The sequence below is a fragment of the Jatropha curcas genome, chromosome 6 (genome assembly GCF_041381405.1).
Source record: "Jatropha curcas cultivar XTBG-Jc1 chromosome 6, XTBG_Jcur_1.0, whole genome shotgun sequence".
NCBI classification, from domain to species: Eukaryota; Viridiplantae; Streptophyta; class Magnoliopsida; order Malpighiales; family Euphorbiaceae; genus Jatropha; species Jatropha curcas.
In genome coordinates this window covers 2,143,517-2,169,388 of record NC_143156.1, presented here as the reverse complement: position 1 = coordinate 2,169,388, position 25,872 = coordinate 2,143,517, and the positions used below count along the sequence as shown (strand labels likewise).

Below are 25,872 nucleotides of genomic sequence, written 5' to 3'. Positions count from 1 at the left end.
AGTTGCGTATCACAGCTAGTGTTGAGATAAGTAGTTTGACACTCTTTTTTCTCAAGAGTGGTCGAGTGTTGGATCTTCATGAATGAAGCAAGTACCTGTTGATCAGAGCATCTTATCTCTTAGAGGGGCAACTCGGGATTTGTTCGGCAAAATTAGCTGTTAGCTGTTTTAGTAACATTTAGCTCCTAGCTATTTGAGTAGATTTTCATAAAAAATTAAAAGTTAAATATGAACTAAATTTTTTATGAAACACTATCTTAACATTTAAAAGCTAATTCAAATGTCATGTTATCGAACACTAAAAAAAATACCAGTTAGCGTTTTAACTGATCAAAATGTTAAAAGCTATTTAAAACGTTGTTGCCAAACATAGCTTCGGTGCGAGGATGATTTAATTTTAACCCAGTGGACTAGAGATACATGTGATTAAAAATAAAGTTGTGTATAATTAATCTATAGAATCACTTATAAACCAAATTAATAAAATTGAATGAAAATATTCTAAAAATTATTCTAATTTTATCTTTTTTTTCTTTAGACAAAAATATTTTTATTTAATAAAAGTTATTTTCATTGGTTTGGTCCATATTCCAAGTATAAACGAATGAATCCCTTTGTTAAAAGCATGTGTGATCGAGTGGAAACTTTCTTCAGAGCATACACGTTTTCTTGGAAAAAAAATATAGGAATTCATACTTCAAGATGAGAGATTTACCACATTTTTTTTTTCAAAAATGTTTTTGTGGATAAAAGGTTTAACTCTAGCATTGTTGTGCACAGTGCATAAGAGAATATACTTCAATACACTTTTTTTTTTCTTTTTTTTTCTTTTTTTTTTTTTTTTGGCCAATAGGGATTGGTCAATCACATAATACAAAGATAGGGTTGTTGTCTGGTCCCTCATTCCCTAAAATAGTTTGTGCTTACAGTCACAGACTCACAAAGTGGTCCTCTACCTCTTACAGCCACAAAATTATATGCATAAACAGGCTTTTTTTTGGCTAATATATTGAGAAATCATTTATCTAATGTTAATCCGATGCAAAATGATCAATATATCTATATAATAGTCTCTGTCCCAAAATATAATACTTTTTGGGCGATTATTTTAAACTAAAATATAAGTCGTTTTGAGCATTTCAAAGAGTAATAAATAATATTTTTCAATGTCACTCTTATTTACATTAAATATAATAACTACTTTTATGAGTAACTATGAAGAATAATTTGGTCAAATTACCCTTAGTTTTGTTATAGGGTCTGTTCGACAAAATTAGCTATTTTGGTAACTGTTAGTTGTTTTAATAGCATTTAGCTATTAACCATTTGAGTCGTTTTCCATAAAACGCTAAAATTTAAACATTATATGAGTTAACTTTTTTATAAAACATTACTTTAACCTCTAAAAGCAAGTTCAAACGCTATATACTGAACATTATAGAAAATAACGTTTAGTATTTTGACTGGTCAAAACGATAAAGCTAGCTACTTGAAAAGCTGTTGTCGAACACAAACATAATTTATGAGAATTAATTGTTTCCCTAATCTGTATGCAAACACCTTGAACGACTTATAGAGAATATTATAGAGAGAGTATTATAAGAATTAGATAAGTCCTTCCCATAAACTAATAACCTAGCCCTTCCTTGTGGATCTCTCTCTTCTCCTGCAATTCCTAATCCGATTGAAAGAACAAAATCAATTAAATTGGTTAGATGAATAATTTTCTAGGCATGTACACGCCGACAAAGTTTGAGTTTAATGGAATCTACTAAATTCAAAGAAAGAAGGTAGCAGGGGCAGATTAGACTGCAGTAAATAGCAGAATGTGGTGGTGGGGTTCTAAAATGATGGAGACAAGTAATGGCTCCACTTCCTTGGTGGAGACCTTCCTGGAAATACATTACAAAACCAACCCTTCAACTTGTATTTTACTTTCAAAACAGTCCTTTTTCGTACAAATCAAGCATCCTCCGTAAAATAATCTCTCCATCCAATTTTCATTTACCAAATTGTGTCCAATAGTGAACTTGAAATTCTTTTTTCTTTTTACCACTGAGGCTGTTCTTCCACCTCCATTTAATAGTTGGATAAAAACTAATCTCTTTTTGGCCGTAAAGCAATTATATTAAAAATATTCTCCAAAATACGATTTCACAGTACGATCCGGCAATCACCAGAATGAGATTTAATGCACTTCAACCACTAGACAAAATTATCTTAAGAATCTTATTCAGTACCATATGTAGAACTAGAAACCTTTAAGAAAAGTCGAAACACTTTTTAAAATATTTAATTTCATTTGTTTGGTTTATAAGCGGAGTCATAGACCCGGTTTAGGTAAAATTTCTTTCTTAAAACTATAATTGATTTCTAGGGTAGATGACATTTTTAGTGAAGTAAATTTATGCACAAAATTTTTGAGGTAACCTTGCTAGTTGCTACCCTTTGAGCGCTTATGTTTTAGGTAAGCATTCTTTTGACGTTTGGGATTGATTCTTAGATGATAAGAATGAAGTCTTCTATTAGAGGTTGTGTTTGTAGCGTTTCTTTTAAGAAATGCTCCCTTTTTGTAGGGAAAAATATATAATAATAATTTCACTACCAGAAGCTTGATTGTATTAGAAATTTACTTCTATTTGGATTTGTTGTAATTTTAATTTAAAATATTTGAGTTAAATTTTATAATTTACAACCTAAAAAATTAATGGGGGTAATTAAACGTAATTTGATGTTAAGTGTAGGTTGATTGTATTACTAAATTCTATTAGAATATGTAAAATCGTGCGTGATTATTAATTCTTTAAAATTAATGATTTTTATAAGTATGAGATTGATGAACGTAATTCTAACTTATTCACAATAAATACCTTAATTAAAATATGATTTAAATCTTTTAGTGTTTTTCAATTGTTGTCGGTAATAAGAGACGGCGTGTCCATTTAGAAATTGTGATTCAAATTGGAAATGCTAACTATTGATTTTTGTAGTAACTGAGTTTTGAAAAACTATGGAATTGGAACTGACTTTGATTTATTCTGTGGACTCGTTAATCACGTTCAAAATGAGTAATAATTTGTTTTTAAATTTATATTTTATTTTATTCATTACATCACTCAAATCATTTCTCAAGACCCACTACCGGACAAAAGACTTAAAATTATTAAAGTACTAATTAATTGTCAAAAATAGTTTTAAAAAAATGATAGATATATTTGATTATATGTTTTAATAGATAACAAATCATCTTACAAATAACTAATTAATTTTAACTAATCGAAAGGAGAGTATCAAACCCAATCAGGTGTGGTCTGATTGGTCTTCTCACTTATGTGAGAAGTGAATGTTTGAGTCCTTTGGACCACAAATATTTTCACTAATCTGGTGAGTTCAAGTGAGCGTTACATCTGTTGTGCAGCTCGCAGTATTAGCTCAGCTCATCGGGTCTCCCAATGAATAAAAAATAAGAGAGTATCAAACAATCACTTTAGAGAAAAAAATAACAATATAATTTTCCTCCCGTATATGAAAAAAGAAAAAAAAATTAACAATACAAAATTCAGTCATCTAATTACTAAAAGAAAAATAGAAAAGTTTTAATCTCCATTTGACCAAAAAAATAAATAAATAAATAAATAAAATTTAGAGAAGATGTGTCATCTATCTATCCTTTGCAAATTATGAAGCCGATTTACACTCAAAAACTGGTAATCATTGGCCCTTCCAACTTCTCTAACTCTAAAAACTGAATATATATAAGCAGAGAGAGAGAGAGAGAGATAATTAATCTTTTACATTTGAATTCCAAGGTTATTTTGGTTGCTTCAGTCATTCATGTCGAATGGAGTTGCCTCATCATCCAATGGCAGGAGGGATAGAAGCTCAATCTCTGATAATATCATGACAGAATTTTGGAGAATGGTAGACGAAATCAAAGGAAGAAGACAAGATAAGAAGAATGATATCAGAAACCAATGAAATGTCCGAATTTCACCATCAATAATATATATCAGAAACCAATGATCTAATTATTGTACCAACCCGTTTAAATTTATTTGCTTAATCAATCGTTTTACAGGTCCTGATGATCATGAGGAGTTCGAAGACGATGTTGAACTGAGATTTCGATGTATTAATAATGAGAACAAGAAACGATCAATTGAATTGTACGAGGATGTGATTGAGTTTTACAAAATTGAACATAAAATGAGGAAAACAACATATAAAGCTATAGACAAAATGCTGCTAACTTTGAGTCTCAGAAGAAGGAAGAAGAAGAAGACATGGTTTTGCCGTTGCATAAATGTTCAAGTCAATCTCTAACAAAAGGAAAACATTTTTGGTTTGACAAGAAATTGACAGAAGAGAATGTGAGTGGTAAATTGGCAAGTTCATGCCAGCATGTTTCAATATTAATACTCAATTCACCCAGAGATTCTCCATTAACAAACCAATTTCTTGTTGATGTGCATGCAGACCGCCATCAACAACAACAACAACAGTATAATTTGACTTTATTTATCAGTCCAATGCCACCAGTTCCAGGTACATACATACATAAATATATACATATATATTCTTTCCTGTTTCATTTTTGGTTTTTGGTTAGAACGTTTGCTCTTACTCCATTATTATTACTTGTTTTAAAATCAGGTGAATCAGACCCAAATAATGAATTGGAAAAACCAAAGGAAGAAGGAACAAAAATTTCAATTTTGTTGATATAGCTTTAAAACCAGCAATTCAGAAGAAAGAGCACTCAAGTTGGATAAGTATTTTAGCTACAAATTCAAAAAACAATATATTAAACTCTGAGACGTCAAAAAGTCAAATAAAGATATAGTATTTCCATTAAGAAAATAATAATAATAGCCCTTATAAAAGAAAAACTGATTCTTGAAAACTCTTCGCACGCTCATGTCACATCGAGGTACTGCAGAAGAAAAAACTGCAACATCCGATTAAAAGAAATTCATGGTTAGAAAGACAAAGTTACATATCCTGAGAGATCTCTATTTGTTGAATAGAAAATTAATTGATACAAAGGGAAATTAAGTTGACCAATGATATGAATATGATTGCCAGTGACACAAAATAAATTGATGCGCTTATAAATCAACACAAAATGTGAAATTCATTTCCCTTTATTTCTTAAATACTTTTAATATAATAATTTTAGAAGGCTAAAAGAACGAAAAATTTTATCATCAAACCTTAGATCGTTTAAGTTTGTGGTATTCATTCAAAACAATCTACCTTTTTTTTTTTTGTAAAATTTAGTTTAGTGACATTTGAATTCATATAATTTAATTCTTCATTCTTTTCATCAAGCATGACCACGGTTCCGGATCTAAAAAATTTGGAACCGAAAATTTCCATTTTGGAACCGAATGATTCCGGTTCCTTAACAGTTCCAAAACCGACGATTCCGGCGAATCGCATTTTTTTAAAGACTGATTTTGAAAATTAAAAAATGTGAAATAATTTCTAAAAAAAAAAATACACTTAAAAAATGCTTGAATTAATTTTTTTGAAAAGACTTGAACTTAATTTATATTTTAAAAAAAAGTCTTCAACTAACTTTATTTTTTGTTTAAAAAGTTATAACTTAATTTTTTTTTTTTTAAAAAGGCTTGAACTTAATTTTTTTTAAAAAAAATTAAGTTGCCTACGTATCCTCTTGGATTTAGAGGAATCAAAGCTCACGTAGTTCTTACTTACCTTATACCAATTTCACCCCTTTTACCTTATTCGCTATTTTCACCACTAGTTGATGTTCCCGTTGAGGACCCATTGTAAAGATCATATAAATCTTCATTTTCTAGTTGATGTTCCCGTTGAGGACCCATTTTAAAGATCATATAAATCTTCATTTTTTTTGAGATTTTGTTGTGCTCTTATTGCGGCCTTACTCCATTCATCCACGCATATGAGATCGTGTTTCATCAAGTATGTTTCCTCCTTGACTAAAAACTTGTTCAACCGCAACTGTGGAGACCGAAACTGCTAAAACTTTTTTTGCAATTAAAGAAAGTATTAGAAATGTATTGGCGTGACGAGTCCACCAATCTAAAATTGGAAATTTATCTGCTTAATCATTGCCAAACTCGAAAGAAGTGGTTAGATAATCATCAAATTCAAAAAAAAAAACCGGATTCTCTCGGTCTTTCTTGTCTTTGTAGTAAAATGCGTTCAGCAACACCAACACTTACCCTTTGAGTTGGAATAAATTTCATTGATTTGCTCCATATAAATCCGATCAAAGTAAAATTTTCTCATTGTACCCATAGGGTCCGATAGCTCAAATTATTTGTTATTAATGACAAGTTTTTGGCCTTCGGCTTATTGTGTGAAAGGAAAAATTATATTATGGAGCATTGAAAGCCTTGGTATTAGTTTGGCCTAGCTTGTATTGAACTGAGATTCTTAATACAGGATGTTCAAAATTTCTGAGTCCCATCCTCCTTGGATTTCAGGAAAGATCCATACAATGTAGTTAATTACCAAACCTGAGATGATACTAAAATTATTCGTAAAAGAGAATTGAGTTTATATTTTACTGTTGCCATTAAAAATTGTACACCAATAAAATTTCTTAATTTCTGGTCGCCTTAGCGACTAAAAATGTCTCCCCTCAAGAAGACTCAGGATCAAAAACTCAGTAATCTACTCCGCGTTGAGTTTGTAGCAGGGCAGACAGATGGCAATGGTGGCAGCCATTCAGTTCTTTAGGTTTCAAATAAATGAGTTGTACAGGTCCTGATGTATTTGATAAATCCAAGATTGTAACTGCACCAATCTTTGTGAAGATAGCTTGATTTTATATTGTACTATCTTGCAGGAACAGTAAGAAACCAAAATTTCTCGTTACCATAAAATTCTCGGTTGATACAATTAAGTTTTCAAGGGGAAGCCTCCAAGAAAGATCATTCGCGAGAACTTGTGCCAAAATTGTTTGCCATCATTTACAGTTCTGACTTGTCTTCCGTGTGTTCCTCTGCAGAGCTGCCAGTTGCAGGGTCCTTCGGTTTGTTAGGAGCTGCTACATGCTCTTTAGAGTCAATTTCATCACCTAATATTTTCGCAGTGAATTGTCTTGCCTCAGAGTCGAGGTCCACCCATTCAGAAACTATTCTTCTTGCACCCTGCGAAAGGTGAAAATGAAAAAAAAAATAGAGAAAGCATTTTTTAAGCAAAATAATAACGAACATGATGCATGCTGATCAAATAAACAAGTATCATAGAACAAGATTACGCAGTCACCTGAAGCTTAGGTTCCTTTGTCATTGGATTATTGCAAAGATCAATGGTTTTTGCCTTGGCTTTTGTGGAATTACCACACCATGATTCACACCATAGCCATTCTTGGGGAAGTGAAAAGATGGGTACTGTATGCTGCGCATAGTTTGGAAGATCCTGAAAAAATTTATATAAAATCAATGAATCTAGCACATAAAAAAAAGGGAAAACAAAGAAAATAATAATTATGAGATACGAGGACTAAAAAATAAAGGCACATCAAACATACTGAAAAGGCAGAAACATCATGCTAACAACTTACCTGATCCAAATTGGCCAAACTATTTGGATCCTTGCTGAGAGTTTCATAGAAAACTCTCAGATTATCTCCAGCTGCAGTTTCCCGAAATTTTACCAAATCGACAACATATAAAGCACTGCATGAATTGCAGCAGTAATTAGCTGACTAGACAAAGTTAAAAAAAATAAAGAATAAACTCGTTAATTATGAAACATGCAATCATAGAAATGATTGCTTACCTTATATGGTATGATTTCCCCCGTAAATGTTCTTTCCAGAAACCCTGTATCAAAACAAATTAAAGGAGGAAGTGCGAAAGAAGAGATGCAATAATGGGCATTAAATGAACTTAAGCAGACTCTGCAAACAGTAAAAGGGAAAAAAATAGTAGGAAAGCATTTACTTGTCTCCAAAATCTATATCCATCCATGTCCTTGTTGTTGTCACAGAATGGTGTGTATGCAAGTGGTCTTCCTTTTATATCCATGTCATAAAGCTCTCCCATGTCTGCTCGAACAACCTGATCTGCATCGACAAATATAACCTGCACGTGGACGACTGATGTGTTTCAGGCACATAACTCAAAAATGTGAGGTCAGGAGAAATGTAAGAATAGTAAAAGGACACCATTACCTTCTCCAAAGAAAGAGGAAATATAACATCAAGGAATAAAATTTTATATGCCCAAATAATTCGCTGCTTTTCTTTCTGCTTATGCAACCAGGAAGGCCATTTATAGGTGATCAGTTCATACTCAAATCCATATTCTTGTGCCATATATGGAATCACATCCTGCATATTATGCCAACAACCAAAGTTTGCTTGCAAGTGAGATAATCTAACAAACTGAAAGGATTCAAATGATAAAAATAAATGACATAAATTTGACCTTAAATTGAGGAGAAAGATAGTTCTTTATAAACCAAAACTTCACAGGTCGATTGGTGTTCTTTAAGACACTTAGAATCATAATTTTAAGGAAACGTTCATATCTGCAAAAGCCCAAAAGACATTATAGAATCATTGAGATAAATATTAATGCTTCATATAGGGATGGACACACAGGAAAGTATCAAGTACGTGAATGTGCACATCTAAATTTGTCCATGAGAGATTGGTGAATGGATGAAATAGGGATGTGAGTGATAGTGCAGAGGACTCCCATAAATTTTGTTGATGTGATCTATTATTGAATATATTATTGATCAGCAAAACAGAAATAATTCTTGTGCAAAATTTTGATAGAGGAATGGCAGGAGAAACCTGATGATACAGACAAAATCATGCTATGATGCAAGGTTTTGCAACTATACAAGAATTAGCACACACTTTCCACAAATTACAAGCTGAGGACAAATTTGCCTTTATCTGAGCAAATGGTTAAAATCTGTTGCTGCGAAGCATGCAATCCTTAACCAAGATCAACAATCATAAATATCAAATATTAATCTATTATGAACTTGGGCTAACTTAGATCGAGTTTGTAAAGAATTATTTTCCTTGAGTAAATTAGACACGAGACAATGAAAGTGAACTACCAAGAACTCTTATGACCCTGTAAGATTTTTGCATCAAGTGATAGGCCTGTTGACTGGTTGATTTCATGTTCACAGCACAAGACAATTTCTTTTTTTTTTTTTTTTAAATGGTTCTGTTAAATACTCCAAATATCTTATGCTACACATACTGAATAATAGCAACGACACACCAGAGCTCAGAAATAAGAATGATGGTTCTTTCAAGTTCAGACTAGAAGAAATTTCAGCTGAGAATTTTTGTTTAGAAGTTTAAGCAGCAATTTCTTGTTTCAGAAGGTTTGCTTCATAGACATTTTGTTAATTCTTCACCTAGATTAGTTCATTTTGTTTAATAAGTTCAGTTTCCTAAGTAGAAAAATAAAATAAAATCAAGAAGTAATTGAGAAAAATGAAAAGAACACTTACAGATGTCCAGAAGCGATAGAAAAAATATTAATTGGCTTTCCTCGCCGAGTACACTTCCCATGCTCCTGATGAGGAAATGTCAAATTAAGCAGTATTCTAAAAGCATAGCAGATAAAACATATGCACTAGAACTTATTCCCCAGTTCCAGAAAAGATGTGATTATAAATTTTTCATATCTCAAGTGTGAATTTAAGCGCTTGTTTCATAAACAAAGAAAAATGAATAATAACCAAAGCCTCAGAGATTCAAGCTCAAGAAATTTGTTATTCCATGCCCCTGAGAGAAAATGCAAAACTCCTTGTTGCTCTAGGAGCATAGTAGACAGAGCAAATGGGTGAGATTTATTGTTCAGTTCAAGCACAGGATGTCTCAAATTCTTCATTCGAAATGCACAATTAAAACAATTAAGTTATTTATTTTTTGTTAAATGAAAAATGATTTGAATATATTATCAATCCAAAAATTTACAAGAATTAGGACTTTTTATCCTTGATACGTAATTGAAAAAAAATTATATTTTATCAATTTAATTTTTATGCCATGTTTGGGATCTTTTAATATGTAACAAAATTTTATTTATTAAAGTACTGATTAGAAAATTTATTTCAAAAATTAAACATTCAATTGGTGTCACATCATTGGGTATACTGATGGAATTATTTTCAAATATTTATTTTTAAAATTTTTATCAGTGTCACATGATCTAAAAATGGATGGAAATACTTTTTAATTTGCAATTCTATCCTTAATTGTAATTGAGGATGCTATTGCTACAAAAGATCAAAATTGGGATAAAAATGGCATAGAAGCCAAAATAAGCTGAAATTGCAAAAGTTCCTAAAGTTCAGGGCATTATGATATATTAGGCCGAAGAGAAAATATAGGAGTTGAAAGAAAAAAAACATGAACAAATAAAAGATAACTCACTGTTGAAGTGTTCTCATCCTTCTTCCCTTGTCCGCCAATTAAACCAGAAGCCCATTTGAAGATGTTAGAATTCCAGTTATTATTAGATCCCTGTAAAATTTAAACGGCAATAATTTGTTAGGCTACATAACCTAAGTCTCCGGCTAAGTGTCATTTTGGACCAACTATATCAGCCAACAGTTGTATAAACTCACTTTATTTTTCCTCTGAGAATGGTTATCATCATCACTGGAAACCAGCAAGTTCTCATGCTCCATTCCCTTTTTCTTTGCCACTTCCAAGTGAACTACTTTTCCCCGTAAATCATTTATGGTTATACGTTTTGACAAAAGCTTATCGAGATCTCTGGAACCATCTTCCTTTAGTACATAAAGATCAAAGCTTCGACCTGGAGCAAGTTGAAGATACCATACTCCAGGAGAGACTTTCATTTGCCAATAACCCAAATTGGCCATCACAATAGTATCAACCAAGTGAGGTGTACTCTTAGTACCAAGAATCAGCTGAAGACCTCGAGGGGGATCTTGATCTTTCTCAGAACAATGACCTATATTAAATGGGATGTTAACGAGAAAAGTCAACCATGAGACTTCTTTCAATTGGCAAATGAACAAATTATCACCCAATTAGTTAGATTAAATTACATAAAAACAAGAATCCTGAGACATTTTCACAGAAACACAATCTCACCAGTAAGGACAAGAGCTTCTAGTTCAAAAACTGCCTGCAATGTCCTTGTGTCCCCCAAGTTCTCAAGTAAGATATTATCCAAGTCATGACTAAAATAATTGGCATAAGCAAAAAGAACAAGAAGCCAAAAAGAGAGTAGTGTCAGCAAAACTAACCAAACTCTTAACCTTTAGCACAATATTTTGGAAAATGGACCATATAACAAGTTTCAGAATGCATATGATGAGGAAAGGAACATACACAGCAATGACAGGCTCAACAAGCCATGGCTCAGGAACATCAAGATTCATGGTAAGGGTCTTTGACAATGGCATATTAGCAAAAAATGCTTTAGGGCCATTTACTGTGTAATCAGTACTGCTGAAATCATCCTGAAAAGTCAAAGCACAACTAAGACATTGGACATGGAAATCAACTCCTTTAAAAAAAAAAAAAAAGATGTATACCATGGTTGGTACGACATATCTGTAGAAATTCTTCAATGGAAGATCAACAAGAGAACTCTGCCAGAAAACCATAAACTCATTAGTTCCTCAACTTTCAGAGTCCATATTACTTGATGAAAGCAGGCACAGAAGGAAGAATGCACAACTTAAATGAATATGCCACGTGATGCTAAGCAATAGTGCAGGTAGAAGCTATTGGAGTTTTTTAAAAAGAAAGAACAAGAAAATGAAAGAGAAAAAGAGTCAGATAGTGGGAATTTTGACTCACCATAGGGTTTAGGACAATTCTCATGCTTGGCTGAGTGTATTGCCTGAGAACTCTAAGCAGGGAAGCCACCTTTTGACCGATTGGACTTAAAGGATCAACTACAGCATCAATGTGAACACCAGAATTCTCATTTTCTATTATAACAGCACTGCACAAAAACAGGAAAAGGATTAATAAATTGTTGAAACTCAAATGGCAATCTGCCAAAATATATGAAGATATAGATCAAGAAATAAGAAAACATGTGATATCAACACATAATTGCACACTACAAGAATTTGCACACTACATATCATTATATCATCAACTGATCTCTGCCATTGAGATACAGAACGCTAATACTTTACTAATTCATTCACTGCATCAGCTATAACTGGGACAGGTCACGAATGGGATGCATGTCACAAATAGGTTGACAGTAATAAATATGGCAGCATTTATAGAATTTTCTTACTTCTTAATCCTACAATTAGAAAGTTAGAGAAATTGAATGATTTAGAAAAACTCAAGAAAAATGCAACTAGAAAATTAATAGACAGATACCATTTGTATCGGAAAAGTGATGAGGCAAAGATTGTCATCTAGCATTTAATACGAAATTTGAGGACAGAAAACCATGGATGAAAATGACTTGTATTCACATTTTTCACAATTCATTTAAATTTTGATGCAATCCGTACATTTAGTATCTGATGTCATTACAATATGATAAAGTTCATCGAGACATTCGCATGCACATCAATTATATCATTGCAATCATCACGTAGCTCATCAATGTAAATAATTAGAATAATATTTTAGGGAAGAGAAAATCATCTAACTTGCAGGAAACTAAAATTATTACCTATATTCTGCATTCAAAATCTCAAAACGAGCGCTTTCAGAACTTCGATCTCGCAAAGCCATTGCAGACGACACAGACATAACAACATCACTAACAAATTTGCTGCATGTTACATTAGTAAAATCAATATAAACTTTCCACTTCTAATTTCTAATTCAAAAGATAATATAATGGAAAACTACAAATTTATCTGAAGGAATCACATCAGCTAACTCTTCACAAATGAACAAAAAACAATCTTTGTCAAGGATAAAAAGATTTCACATGGAATAATATAAATGGCCAAATATTAGAGGTAAAAGGGAAAGATTAAAAAATATTGGAAGCACTTAGTCAGAAATTTGCAAAGGGCATCAAAAACTTTGTTGGCTTCTCTAATCAGCTATGCTTCTATCTAGTTCTTCAATTTCTCTATGTAAATACAGCAAAACTAATTAAGGAATCTAGGAAGAATTTATCTTGGAATTAGTTATATTGAGGACCCTGATTTAATGGGAAAAGAATATAAAAGATTCAAATACAAAGGGATGAATTTGACCTACAAAATCTTCCAACCAGCATAGCATTTGAACTATACTATCCCTTGCGAGAAAAAGTTGAAGGCAACTGCCTTCAACCCTGTCAGCTATGTTTAATGGTTTGGAAAATCCAGACATACTCTGCCCCACTTCCTAGTGCCAAAAAACCAGGGATCCCCATCCTATCCCACATCACATATCAATGGACTTTTCTTATTAGGCTAATGATCATTGGTGAATATGTAGACCAAAGAACCTCAAAACATCTGCACCTAGCACTTGTTTTTTGATGGATCAATGACGTATGCTTCCCTACCCATCAAATAAACAAAAAATAAATAAAAATCTATACCTAGCTGCTTGTTGAATGCAAAATAACGCAAATGGGAAAGGGGATGCAGGGCCTTGTATTTGGGAGAGACACCACAAGGACCAAATTCAAACCTTGTTAGCATGTCAGGGTCTATGTCCTGCCAATGCACTTCTTCAATAATCTCCACGATGTGCTTTATTCTTTGCTTAAATTCCAAAGACTCCAGCAGATTTAGATCATGGCTCAAAAAGGTCCCTTCATCATCCAGAACTGTCACCTGTCAAATTATCACATAGACAAATATTGGAGTAGAATCAAATTTGTGAATACTATAGTGCTTATAAAATATAATTTGCATTAACAAATATTGAGAAATTAATCCATAAAACTAGCATATCTGCAGAACCAAATTAAGACTAACCCTTCCATTGGTTACGACTGCATTAACACCAGCCTCAAGCCCTAGTTGCCTATACAAAAATTGTGCAACCTGTATATCACAAAATACACGGTTAGAACTTCCCTTGCTAATGATCACAAGTAAAAATTACTAACACTAAACCAGTTAATCAATTCACCATAAATGTGCTGAAACAACTTCAAACAACTCAAGTAAAAATTAAGAATTGAAAATAAAAGTTATAGTGGTTTACAGCAGATAGAATAGGAATGAAAGAATGGGTGCAGTCAAATGCAAAAACTGATCATCACAAAAGTAAATTATAGTCATCTACCTTATTCAAATGATTTCTCATCATATCAGTAGAAAAATCAACAAGAGCGGATTCGTAGGCCTTCAGTGATAACTCATTTGCATTAGCCAGCTCATAGACCTTGTTTATAAATGCAGCACTTTCAGTTGCTGAAGAAGATCCAAGAATGTATTTTTGCTCATAGAATGTGCATAGATGTTCCAAAAAGTTCAGCACATTCTTTTTATGACTGCAACACAACGTAAAGCAAGCAAGTGGTTGATATCAAGCACAACTTGATTGATGCAGCTAAAAGAGTCTCTAGAGAAACAAGATTGACTTAACAAAAATTTGCAAACCTGAACGATGAAGCAGTAATTTCAAAAACCTTGACAAAAAAGAGACCAGGTAAATCAGCATCTTGATTGGCACTGAATATAACACCCAAGCGAGCAACTTTAGACCCTCGAATCTACATCATATGCAAACACCAAAATGACATTAGTGGCAGCGTGATTGCTAAAAAAGATACTTTAGAAGTTATAAATAGCACTCATCGGAAAAAAAAAAGGTTAATTGATAGAGATTTAGGATCTTATTGCAAAGAATAACCAGATAAAGAATTCCTTCGTGAAGCAACTTTATCCCTCTCAATGATGTGATATCAACAACAAGAAGTTGAGTTACAGGCTTCAAATCATCAACAGCTGCAATTATAGGTCATTGAAAAAAAAATAAGCCATATTGCAGAAACTAAGAAAGATTGTCAGCAGAATCTCACTGTTCTTTAAATAATTCTGCTTACTATCAGGAGAATGCAAGTAACAAATGTCATTGATCATAGATTGCCCTTCAAAAACCGATGAACTCAGAGAAATAAACCTGGGTTTGGCCTTGCCCTCAGCAATGATCTGAATGTAAACATCAGCGCATGAAATGTTGATAAATAACGCAGATATAATGGTATTGACAACCATCAGAAAAGGATAAACAACAAAAATCCCAGAATGATTTACCTGAGGATTATAGCGGCCAATACTGCTTTCTGACATAAACTTTTCCAAGATATCAGTACGAGAATTTATGTGTCCATAGTAAACTTGTTCTTGTATTCTGGGAAGCTCATCATTCATGGCATTCATAAGAGCCTCCTGTGCATAGTAAACAAAATTTCTTACTGAGCAAGTATAAAGGGTTTACAACAGAGGTCAAAACAGAGAAGCACTGCAACATCATTCAATTAAAAGACAAAGACATAAACAAGCACAAATCATAATAGGGCAACTCTTCAAAAGATAACCTTAGCTATAAACTTAGGAGATATTTGGTTACTGAATTCAATATTTCCACAAAGAAAGTCATTTTCTTAGGAAAGTAGATTTGTAGAAAAGTAATTCCAGGAATGTTGTATCATCGTGTTCAAGTGGACAAAAATTTCCCACGAAAGTAAAATAATTAAGGGTATCGATATCATTATATCTTTTAAACTAATTTATTTCCTATAGGAGTTCAATTTTCTGATCCTCTGAAATGGGAAAACACTTTCCCATATTCAAGGGAAAAAAAGGGTAGGGCACGTATTCAGGAATTGAATTCTTCTGGGAATGTAGAATTCCTACACGAACCAAACATCAAGATCTTGCTTTTCCAAATCACTTTTCCATGAGATTCCAGAAACTAAATTGCCCCTTAATGTGCCAACATAGAAAGGAAAACTTTGTTTCATCAACCTATGAAACTGTATCTCAGAAATTTTTGTAAATTACAATTATCCTACCGTTCCTCAAAAGGACAAAAAAGGGTCATCCTATTGAAAATGTGATGCCTATCATAAGAATATCAATAACAGAACTTCACATGATAAAATAACCATATATTATGAGCTCAGAAATAAAAGGACAACTGTAATGTAAAACACAAGTATTACCTCACTAGAGTCAATAACAAGACCATTCATCAAGAGGCAGCATTGCAGTCTGTACAAACCCAGTTTGAAAACAAACATGGAGCTTTCTTGTGATAACTCATTATAAGTTTTCTCCTTTTCAAGTTTGAGCAATATATCTTGAGGTGGAGATGTTGCTTTTGGTCTACAGAAAGAAAATGCAAACACTTACTAAAAAGGAAATACAGATTAAAGGCAAAAGGGACACAAATCTTTCTAGAGAATTCTAAAACAGAAGAATGGCAATGCAGCAATATTTTTTAAGTTGCCATGAAAACCTTAAAAACTTACAGAACAGTTTCTACAAATGCACCTTCCACATGGTGCATCTCAAGAGAATCATCGATAGACTCTGCTGACTCCTTGCGTAATCTATTTACCTGCCACATGTATACATGAAATAGCTTCTGTTTAGAAAAATTGAAATTTCATTCCAACAGCAAGCTGTCGCTAAACAATAGGATGGAATTTTCAATTGCAAATGCTGCTTGCATCCATTTGAGACGAATGTAAAGATAGAAAGGAGACGCTACTAAAAAATCAAATTTTCATGTATCCTTGTATGTAGGCCATTGCTTAGTGTTTCCTGGATCAAGGTTCCTAAAAGGTGACCGAAAACTTAAATTTTGAGATGAAGCAGTGGCCTCCAATAACCTAACTATTTTATATGAATTAGCAGTCAGATGTTCATCATTACACTTAACGAGGGCCCCCATCCATCATATTGAATTGTAGGGAATGTAGCAAATTGTTTCTAGTCATTAGCATTTCCTTTAACTAGTTAGCATCAAAGGATCCCTATGGACTAAACTGCTAATTCAAAAATAAAACAAAACTTGTGGCTTCTTTTTTTTTTTTTTTTAATCAGTAAAGCAAACCTTAGACCTAATTAATTGTTCTTAATCAGCAACTACTCTCCCAATAGTGTTAAAAGATACGCATGTACCAAAAACTAGAGAAGAAGTCTTACGTTGCTCAGAAACTGGAAAGCTGTTCTAATTCCATAGTTTTCCTTGATATAAATGAAAAGACGAATAATCTGCAAAACACATTGTTGGCAACGGAATTCATAAGCACCACAGCAGTCAGCAGTCAAAGAGATGAACAAGAAAGCAAACCGATTTGCATACATGTAAGAAAGGTGTGAAAAGGACCATATAAGGACAGAACAAGGGAAAAGGAACAGAGAAAGGAAATACCAAGCTGGACATATCCTCCTGAGTTTGACTATCATTCTCCACAGAAGATAAATGGAGATCAGCATCACCCACTTCAATTTTCTTGATAAACTTCGAAGAATACAGCAACAACCCAAATCTCATTGGAAAATTGTTCTCATACAAAGATATAATCACATCAATGGACTGCAGGTTCACAACAAAAAAACATTGTAAAATATTTGGCACAAGCTTGAGGGCATGGGTTGTTTTTTTTTTTTTTTTTTTTTTGGGGGGGGGGGGGGGGGGAATGAGAATCACTTGCCTCAAGACCACAACTGGTGGCTGGATCAAGAACATAAACTGCATGGAACAAGTTCTTACGGATGTAGCGTACTTGCCCAGGGAAGACAGGCATCAAAATCTATCCAAAAAAATTATAAGAGCAACATTTTCAAGGAATTTGAACAAATAAAAAATCATCAGTCACAAGGGAAAAAAATTGCAGAGAAAAGAAATCTACCTCATTTATATTGCTTCGCCATCGCTTGTACATAGCATCCTCCTCCAAGTTATTGAGATAATGAACATGAGTCGATCGAAAATCAATACGAAACATATTTGATTCAGGAGGAGACATTGTTGACAAGAGTTTCCGTATTGTGCTATGAGGAACCTGAATGACTAGCAGCATCAAACTCTCAAACATAATTCAGGATAATTTTGAAGTTAACTTTAAGAAATCACAGTCCGTTTTCACATATTACACCACTTGTAGAACATTACAAGGTAACAATTATTTCACATAAATCAGTGCGATGTAAGATTTAATTCCATTACTGCACATCATCTACGGTACCATGCCAAACACGTCCAGTATTTAATGCAAAAGTTTTAGCTTTCTTGGCCTTTGCTATTAGAAATTATGAGTAATAGCTACTTGTATGAAACATTTCTTTTGCAGCTATCGAGCTTCGCCTTTTTCTGCCTCTAGTAAAAATTGCTCATGTTTAGCACATTTATTCATACGTACAAGTATTAAGTCACATAAAGAAATTGCCTTAATACTTTATTCGTGTGTCATAGCCTATTGCTATTTGATGCAGGATCAATATCATGTTCTATAATTGGATGATTATTTGAGATTTCTTAATTTGGAAAATCAGATTATTTGAGAGATCTCAATTTTAATTCAGATTTTGAAATTAATTTCCATATTTGGAAGAGGGAGATGAGGGGTACATCCTGAATGCTGTGGGCTGCAATGGAAAATAAGATTTTAGAGTGTTAGACCTTTCTAAGGATGGAGAAAAAGATCCACATAGTAAGTTCCAACTAAATTGGGAATAAGGTGTGAGTTAAGCAAAATGATGTTGGCAAAGTAATTTACACTAATTAGGAGGTTTACATATTTGATTTCCTTCGTTATTTGTTTCCTGTTTCGTGATGGAATGGCACCCATGTAAGATTATCTAGCACTTTATTTTTGAAATCCCGCCCCCAACCCCACCAAAAAAAAAAAAAAAAAAAAAAAAAAAAGAAAAAGAAAAAGAAAGAAAGAAAGATCTCTCACTACTTTCATGCCTTCTCCAGTTGTTTTACATCACTATTATCCAAAAATGAGAGATTTAGTTACAATTACCTTTAATTTTGAAAATTGATCAGCCAATAACAGCTCCTGCTGGACCATGTCTACCAACCTAATAAGAATACCAAGTAAGCAATATCAAAAAAGCGGTTACAACGTACAGAATAATGTTGTTGACGAAATGACGGTGTCAAAACAAAAATGCTGGTGCAAGGCAGCAACATGATTGGTTAAAGTTGTATCGAAGAGCAGCTTTGGAAGGATAAGGTTGAATTTATGTAGAAGAGCAGCTTTGGAAGGACAAAGTGTAAATACCCTCAGGATTATTTTGATGTATTAGTTGCTAAGCATATGCTATTAGATGAATGCATAGCTCACAGAACATAAGGATCCAGGATGGACTTTTATGCTCCTCTGTGGGGAAAAAAGTAAGGGAAATGAAAGTTGGATGGGGAGAAAGTGAAGAGGGTAAAACAAATTTTAACCTCTCTAGTTTGTAGGATGAGGACAAATGAGGGGAAAGAGAGAGAAAAACAATTTATTCATGAAAATTTAGTTCAATGTCCTTTACTTTTTTTTTTTTTTGTCAAAAATTCCTCTTTCACCCCAATTTGGGGTGAAATTGTTTTTTGGTCCATACAATACGAAATCCCCTCAGTTTCACTTGCTTCCGAAACAAAGGAAAATAAGAATATTCTCATATTTACCCTACCCTCTCTTTCCCTTGTCACTTCCACCTTTTTCCAAACAACACCTTAAGGGCCAAGAAAATCAACCCGCTAAAGCTTTCATGAATCTCTAGGCCAACTGACTTATCGTTTTTTTGCCTCTCAGAATTCCATCTTTTTAAGTTTTGTACTTGGGTTTTACAAACCAGTTATCACCCCAAATCCCTCTTTCACCAGGTTATCTGGAAGAGGAACTCTTAAAGTCATTTACTCACAAGCATTAAATCTGAATCACTGCTAAGAAAATGACAATAATACTTTAAATGGTAGACTAACTAATCATCTGACAGCTTAAATGACAATAATATCTTACATGGTAGAGTAACTAATCATCTGGAAGCTTAAAGTTAAGCACAGGATCAATCAACTACAGCCTGATTCCCAAGTTATGTCAATCTGAATTTTCAAATTAATAAGCACCAGAAAAATACTATTGAACAACATTAGTTGGAAATAACTTATGTATATATCCTATTTTACAATCTCCCTTCCCTTAAGATTATGAAAAGCAATTGCCCCAAAAAAAAAAAAAGGCAAATTACCCTACACCATGGAATGCAGTACATACATATGCAACTAGTTTGCCAATAATTACACATGCATATTAAACTGTTGGCTAAGAAAGACAATCAGATATCAAAAGCACAACCTTTGAGGCTAAAAAATAGTATGCCGTTAATTGATATTAAAACAAAATAAAGCATGCTTCATTAACTGTAGAACAAATATCAAAGAATCCTTTAGAGAAAACGGGGGAAAAGAAAGGAGAAAATAAAATTATATAGCTAATGGTATTTAACATGAAAAGCTCAGTCCTACTGTCTGTAAGTTGTAGTTCAAAAGTGTTCAGGTACGATATTTAGTAATGGCAACTGCCAGAACTTCAGAGTCAAATGGAATAAAGACCAACTCAAGAAACACATAATTAGCATGATGTTTAAGAAAAAAAGAGGAAGAAAGTATAATGAGTACAGAAACTTTACAGATAAAGGTCAATATCCTCGATATTGATTAAAGCACCATTCAAAGCCAATAAGGACTTGCCGGGAGGAATCATTCGTTGGTTTGCTGTAATTTCATCTTTGATTGAACTATTGAGCTGAAAAAATTCAATATTCAAGCAGTTTCATCAGACCAACCACCAGTAAATTTTCTTTGGAGTGAAAAATCAATATTATCAGCAGTTATTTCATTTTATCAAATGCAAGTATGTGCACATGATAATACCTTCATGCGAGACAAAGAAGAAACTACACTGGGAAAATTTTGACTGATTTCCTGCATTGACTGTAAAGGATCAGAGGCATGGACAATCCTTTGTGCTGTTTGATGTCCTAAATCTGTTGGAAAGGAAGCATTTCAGAAAATGCAGTTTCTATAAACCGTCGAGAAGATATCTGAAAGTGCATTTACCTTTTAGTTCCCAAACATCAAGTGTATCAGATATTGTAGATGAAAGTAGATAGTCTCGGAAAGCCATTATCTCAGATGTCAGCTCAGGTTTGCGTTCCTGCATGAGTCATTCAATATGAAATATCAGTCACTTTGACAAATAGCTTCCACAAGTCACAACAAGGCAGAAGACAGAACTTTTTACTAAAATCAAATACACTTTTTAATTCACACAAAGCTTTTTCTGGCCGAGTTCCTTTCAACCAATCATTCCTGAATCTAATAAAATTCCTGTGTGCTTGCAGGAGTTCTATTTGCATTAGGCATGCTCATACAACTCCACAAGCATGGGAATCAAAATCAAGGTTACAAAATATCAACAATAAAGTCAACTTCCAATAATCCTTAATAGAAAACAACGCCTAATAATTGCCTGCTTATTGGCCATATTTTCCAATTGTTTATATCAAATACTAGAAACAAACATCAATTTTGTATACTGGATCAATAAGAACCATCAAGAGGTGAATAGCAATCCTAAATAAAGAAGAGAAGATTGATGATGCAAAAAGCTGCCACAACTTGTAATAAATAATAAAACCACGTAAAATAATAATACGTAATAACAGTAATAAAGTTACTTAAAAGTAACTTTCAAGGTTAACGAACCAGTATTTTTGAAAAAATGAACCCTCTAACTTCTTGGCTAAGATCTTCAGTCCGTGGATCCTCCAGAGTGACACCTGCAATTCAAGCCTCGTGTTTTTAAGGAGAATATATTTCAACATCAGAATCATGTTTTAAGTAGAACATCTTTCAACATCAATATACTAAAATATGAATATCAATGTAGAATATTAGCAGCAAAAACTTGAAAAGACCATGAAAGTAAAACTCTTAGAAAGATTTTTGGAAAATTTTTCGCTGCCTAACTTCAGTTATGTTCTTTCAGGAATTTTGGGAATTTTTCAAAAGGATCTGTCCCTTACCACCTTTCTTTTAAGTAAATTTTACATACAACAGAATACTTACAATTAAAGTTTTTTCTTAGAATACTTACAATTAAAGTTGTGCACAAAAGTTGTAAAATTGCAGTTACTTATGTAATTAAAGAAGAAAGCTAACATGTAGTTTCGATGAAATTACCTACAGGGGATCATAGGCCAAGAACACAGCAAGCATGAAAGAGAAACAGTAATACTGACTTGGCTCACAAAGAATGAAAATTTTCTTTTCCAAGTTGAGCAGGACATAAATCAAGGTTCATGCAGAATAAGTCAGCTTCTAACCTTTCTTAATTGCACTGTCATCCATAGCCTTGTATTCCATATTCTTCAATGCAAGTTCGACACCATAACCACCCAAATTTAAGGAGTCTTTGGCACCAATAGCACCACAATGGCCAACTTTTCCTTCACAGCCAGCGGGTAAAACAGGTCTAACTACATATTTTACCCTCCCCTGGAAAATTTGATCCAAATTATCAGCAAGAAAGATATTGAAAGAAAAACAGATATACAAATCAGAAACAACTTGGACAATATTGTATTTGTCAGATATACAAAACAGATATAGAAATCAGCAGAATAAACTTTTCAACAACTAGAAGCATTTGATATTTCAGAAAAATTTTCAAATTAATAAAATGGAAGGAAAGAAGATGATCAAACCACAAAGTCAAAAATCAGTTCAGACATGATAAGCGAATTGGTGAGAATTACCCATTCAGTAAGGTAAAGCAAAAAAGCATAACCCACTTATTTTCAGGAAAATAATGCACTAAGAAATTCATTTCTACAAGCAGACTTGGCATAATACTTTCATTAATTATTCTCTACAACTGTACCATTAGGTATTTCAAATTTTATGGCATTACATATTAATAAAAAACTCAGCACTTGATTTTCCATGAAAACATAAACATTAACAACCTTAGGCTTGGCAATAACAGTATTTAAAGCTTTAGTTCAATGAAAAATATTTTATGCATAAGCTAGTGAACATCACTGAAACAAGCAACATCAATAAAGTTATTTGCCAAACCATTTTGAAATGGAAGTCTGGAAAATTTCTCAGTTTAATGGAAAAGGTTGAATGTTGCCTATATAGCTAATGGCTAACATCATAGAAGCTTTATTTAGAGTTTACACGAATTTTTTAATGTATTTGAGTATTTCACAAATCAAAAGAAAAAATAGCATTAAGCAGATGAAAAATAGCAGTCCATCAGAGCATCCAAATTTTCCAGATATGATAGTACAACTCCTCCCCATTACTCTTTTGCTAAAGTAAAAGGACCAACCCTATTTCCTTTAGTATAAAATTCACAAAAAGAAATCTTTCCAATTATACAAGCAGCCGTTTAACAGCATTAGATAAGTTATGATCAAGTTCAAGAAAAATAGAACGAAATTATAAAAAGAGATGAAAAATATTATAAAGCACTGTTATTGGACCTGTTTAGCTGATTCAACTAGTGTAACATGAAATTCCTTAAAACAATCAGTTCCAAGGGCTCCATACAAAATAGCAACTGGACTTCTAGTATGAGAACCAAAATGGACATGATCAAAATCAAATAGTTCAGGCTGATGGAATGAGTCTCCCGCGCTGGCAACCAAGAAATAAACAAACTAAATTACACAAAATTGCGACAATAAAGATTGCCAAATTTAAATAGGACAATAATATCCCAGACTTACTGATTAACAGGGCTATTAAGCCACAGTCGGAGCTCTGCAACATCAAAGAACAATGCTCCACCAGTATCTACCCAGCAGCATTTTCCACAAGGGCTCTTAGGATTTACGCCAACGAGCAAAGTCTCTGACCTTTTACTTTCATTTTTCTCGCTTGTTTCCGCAATTTCCTCACTATCATTGCTTGAAATACTATCATCACAAAGTGGAAAAGAAGATAGAGACTCCTCTGCCAATTGTCGATAAAGCACCAATCTTGGAGATGCTGATCTCAGAATAAGAGAGAACTCAAATAGTGAGGCCACTTGATCACTTAAAAGTGACTTCCCATGGTTTAAAATTCTTTTGAGGCAGTCTTTCGCTGAATGAGAATCAGCTTCAATCTCCTCTGCTCGAAGCCAAACCTCAATAAATTCCCAGTAAAGGTCTTTCCATTCCTTTGATAGTAATTCACTATACCAATAAATGAAAGAAACTAAATCAAATTCATTCCAGAAACAATTAATTCAATAACAAAACAGCAAAACGACAATGACCAAATTAAACAACGACAATTCAATAATAAAAAGAACAAAAAGAGGTCATTCAAAATTAAGAAAAGAAATGGAGCATACGCAGCTTCCAATAGAACAGGAGTGCCCTCCCACTTAGCCCTAACCGCAACCTGCACGTTTTTGGGTCTTCGATTCTCTCCAGAAACGGAGACAAAACCAGAAAAACTTACACAAATTAGAATGATAAAAACACAAAAACCGGATCTAAAACGGATATCCATTGGATAAGCAGGAATGGTCAAATCTTATGAGGATACAACATTGATGTATAATAGAACCGAGTGGCGAATTAGCGAGGGAATGAACAGAGGAGTTGTTTGTTTGAGCTGAGCAGGCAACGGAGAGAAAGATCAGTGAAGGACGAGACGACTTGGAAGCGAAAGAGGAGAATGACTAATAACGGCTTTTTGGTCATTCTGTTGCAACATTAGGATATTTCGGTAATTTGGTTGGCCATGTCATTGAGTTGACGTGGTAGGTTTTTGTTGGATGGGTTTTAACGTAAGTAGGGGTTTTGACTTGATGATCGGTTCTGCTGCGTGAGCAAAACGGCATGGGAAAATCTCGATACGACATGCCGGCGATTAGACAATGAAACCATGAGCAAAGGGGTAAGCAAAGGGTCAGTCGGTGAAAGCGAACCGAACCAATACCAAAAAATAAAAATCAAAGTTTCTATACCATAATTGAATCGGACTAACATTGGCATCTCAAACCGGAAGATTTCTTACATTATCGTTAATTAGATCTTGATATAAATAAAATTAAAACATTAACTTTTAATCTTTTAAAAAAACTCCATTTCATTAATATTTAATTATAATTTGATTAATTTCAATAATAATTTAATATGAATAGTTTAATTTCAACGGATATTAACATAAAAATATATTAATTAGAAAAAATCAAAACAAAAATTATAATTACTTATATTAATTAACTTTTTTTACTCGTGCAAGTTAAATTAGGATAAACGCCTGAAAACCAAAAACATAGCCATCCATAAAATGCTACTATTAAATAAAAAAAAAAATGCAGGGACAACTTCCTGCGGAAGTTGTTTCATGTCGACGTGGCAATAGAGAAAGTAAAGCGAACTTACAAGGAAATTACGTTAGCCACCGACTAACCTTTTTCTACACATTGAGATGACTTAACCAGGTGAAGGATGAATAAAAAAAAGACCAAGCACTTCCTTCTATTTCTAAAGTCTGTTTCCTATTGCAAATTCTCTCCATTAATGGCTTCTTTAACTCATCACAAGAAGAACACCCTAATCCCTAGCAGCCACAGAGCTTTGCAGTCACCTTTCCATGGTTCCATAACCCAGAAGATGATGACTTGGACAATAGATGAATCCAAGTCCAAAGCAAAGGCAACTGTAGCAATGGAAATGCTGCAAAAACATCAATCTTTCTCTTACAAGGGACAACGCAAGGTCGTTGCCTATAAGAGTGAAGTTGTTACCAAAGAAGCCTCAGCCAGGAAGCAGACGCTACGTCATGTGTCTGAAAAGGGACAGTTCGTTGCCATTAGAAAGGAAGTTGTAACTAAGGAGGTAAAGGAGGTAAAGTATGTGGTCAATGAAGTGTCCTACAAACAGAATAAGGGGAAAAGCACCATCATG

General features: G+C 33.4%; 1 protein-coding gene across 1 annotated transcript; it reads right to left on the bottom strand.

Moving 5' to 3' along the window:
- Positions 1-6,386: 6,386 nt before the first annotated feature.
- On the bottom strand, positions 6,387-24,628 carry EBS1 (EMS-MUTAGENIZED BRI1 SUPPRESSOR 1). The gene is made up of 37 exons (XM_012215925.4): positions 24,306-24,628; positions 23,695-24,144; positions 23,449-23,602; positions 22,282-22,453; positions 21,662-21,735; positions 21,014-21,110; positions 20,828-20,940; positions 20,584-20,699; positions 18,927-18,984; positions 17,808-17,960; positions 17,610-17,708; positions 17,327-17,491; positions 17,098-17,166; positions 16,419-16,507; positions 16,110-16,272; positions 15,199-15,333; positions 14,988-15,093; positions 14,795-14,889; positions 14,542-14,654; positions 14,225-14,432; positions 13,912-13,980; positions 13,622-13,767; positions 12,660-12,761; positions 11,816-11,963; positions 11,548-11,604; positions 11,342-11,472; positions 11,102-11,190; positions 10,606-10,958; positions 10,412-10,501; positions 9,484-9,548; positions 8,430-8,532; positions 8,174-8,332; positions 7,944-8,084; positions 7,780-7,823; positions 7,562-7,676; positions 7,264-7,416; positions 6,387-7,145 (listed from the first exon to the last, which is right to left on the bottom strand). The coding sequence occupies exons 1-37, from the start codon at positions 24,464-24,466 to the stop codon at positions 6,966-6,968; spliced, it is 4,935 nt and encodes a 1,644-aa protein (XP_012071315.1). The 5' UTR covers positions 24,467-24,628; the 3' UTR covers positions 6,387-6,965.
- Positions 24,629-25,872: the final 1,244 nt, after the last annotated feature.

Coding starts and splice junctions, on each gene's coding strand:
- EBS1 (XM_012215925.4), bottom strand. CDS start 24,466: ATGGATATCCGTTTTAGATCCGGTTTTTGTGTTTTTATCATTCTAATT. Junction 17,961..18,926: donor ATCAATTTTCAAAATTAAAG/GTAATTGTAACT, acceptor CTAGTCATTCAG/GTTCCTCATAGCACAATACG. Junction 7,146..7,263: donor CAAAGGAACCTAAGCTTCAG/GTGACTGCGTAA, acceptor CACCTTTCGCAG/GGTGCAAGAAGAATAGTTTC.